This window comes from Suricata suricatta, chromosome 1 (genome assembly GCF_006229205.1).
Source record: "Suricata suricatta isolate VVHF042 chromosome 1, meerkat_22Aug2017_6uvM2_HiC, whole genome shotgun sequence".
Lineage (NCBI taxonomy): Eukaryota > Metazoa > Chordata > Mammalia > Carnivora > Herpestidae > Suricata > Suricata suricatta.
Window position 1 is genome coordinate 1,180,510 of NC_043700.1, and position 1,969 is coordinate 1,182,478.

The 1,969-nt window shown below is 43.7% G+C and overlaps 1 protein-coding gene across 2 annotated transcripts in view; it reads right to left on the reverse strand.

Moving 5' to 3' along the window:
- Positions 1 to 1,954, reverse strand: part of LOC115287128 (zinc finger protein 14-like) — a 119,907-nt gene extending 117,953 nt beyond the window's left edge. Inside the window, exons 1-2 of one of the 2 annotated variants that reach the window (XR_003906350.1) lie at positions 1,678 to 1,768; positions 19 to 676 (exon numbers count right to left, since the gene is read on the reverse strand). Coding sequence is in view for 1 of the 2 variants with exons in the window: in XM_029933403.1 (XP_029789263.1) it covers positions 1,678 to 1,791 (114 nt within the window). In the remaining variant the exon portion in view is untranslated. Of the gene's footprint in view, positions 1 to 18; positions 677 to 1,677 lie in introns of those variants that run through there. The other variant, XM_029933403.1, reaches the window with a different exon arrangement.
- Positions 1,955 to 1,969: the final 15 nt, after the last annotated feature.

Here is a 1,969-nt window from a genome sequence, read left to right on the forward strand (position 1 = left end):
CACCCAAAGACAGTAAGATCTCTGATTGGTGGTGTTCCTGCCCAAGCTGAGAGCGTGCAGAAGGCTCAGTGTTTGCATCCGGAAGAAACTAAATGTTCTCACAAGGAGGTGAACATTGTTTCCAAAGGAATACAATGAACATAAGCTCCACCAGAATATTCTGTGGAGATTTATGTGGAAAGTGATACAAGATATTAAATTTTCTACTGTGCTCAAGCTTCATCATACTGCACGGGACAGCAAATATTTAGGATATTTATTTATTCATTCAAAAAATATTCACTGTATTCCTAGCATTGTGCTGGGTCTTGGGAAAAGTACAGTAGATACACACTTGTGATCAAAAAGACTGTATTAAAATTATCATGTAACGCACATGATGAAAGTAAAGAAAGTTACAAATTCCATCCAGTAGTTGGAAATGCTACAAAAGAATATGAGTAGTGCAGACAACTCTATTAGACTATGTGGAAGATATCCAGGATACGAGGTTAATACATAAAAGAGGGTTGGATGAGTGGATGGATGAATGGATGGTGACAGACTCACCCACAGAGACCAGATGACTAATGTTCTCCAGCATCACATCTCTGTACAGCGTTCTCTCAGATGTATCCATCAGGGCCCACTCTTCCTGGGTAAAGTCTACAGCTATATCTTTGTAGGTCACAGATTCCTAAAATATCAGATATTGTTTCAGTAGGGCCAGGCTGAACAAGCCCTACGGGACAGCTGTCAACATGATAGTGACAGCAGAGAGGGAGCTTTATGTATAAAGACCTCAAATCCCATTTGTGATTCTGTGGGGAGCGGCAAAGATTCAGCTGCTTGGCCATTTGCTAGCCGGATATGTCACTCCCTGATGGGAGTTGCAAAATAGGCAGGGGAGCGCCACGCCCTGTCAGAGGAGAAGCCAGAAGATCAAAGATCAACCCCCTGCAGGCAGGGTGGTATCAGCCCCTCAGGCGCTGTGCTAAAACACTTTAGTCTGGTTCCTCTTTTACTCCAGCCTTAATCCCTTAACCCTGTTTCCTAGCAACCGACCTAGGTCAGCTGCCTTGTTTTCCCCGCCTTGAAACCTTTATAAGACACGGTGTTTTCTGAATAAAGGAGAGGAGGTTTGATCGGAAATCATGTGTTGTCTTTGTGTGCGTCCCCCTTCCTGCCCTTTCTCTCCCTCCCTCAGGAAAAGAACCCACAGGATTTTCCACCCTGCTGGCCGGGGCGGGACACGACATGATTCAAATCTAAAGTTCTCCCATGCTGATCTGCCTTCTGTGTCAGATACAGGAAAAGAGAAATAGACAAACAGTGGAATCTCAACATGAAATAACCTGGCAATTTTGACTTCCTGACTGGATTTATAACCTAGGTTAAATAGTACTATTGAGAAGCACCTGGCTGGCTCAGTTGGAAGAGAATGTGATTCTTGGCCTCAGGATCATGAGTTTGAGTCCCATTTTTGCTGGAGAAATTACTAAAACAACAGTGGTACTGACGGTCCCATAAGCTAATGTGCAGATGCTTCCCTTACAGCAAACACTTCATACATACAAGTGAGAGGTATATTACTATCAAAGGTATACAACTATGAAGCAACGCCCAGCATTCTGCAGGATGAACAACTTTCATACAAATTTGGGGTCAGCAGTGGCACCTCTTATCTTGAAAACTCACCTGTTCTCTATAAGTTAGCAGGGCAGACAGGTCCTGTGGTCCGGTTTGGGGCTCCTGAGAAGGCTCGTCCGAAGCATGGCCCCACAGTGATGTCTCCTGCAGTGAGCTCTCCATTCTGAACACCAATGATCACTGCGTCACTCCTCCATGTGAATCCTGGTTTTTGGTTCAAAGATAATAGAATCCTCTTGATTAGTTCTAGCCTCTCTTAGTTCTCAAAATTGCAACAAGATTCTAAGTTGTACTCTAATTTCTACACACTTTCTGTGAAATGCAGAGTTAATGTTTTCAA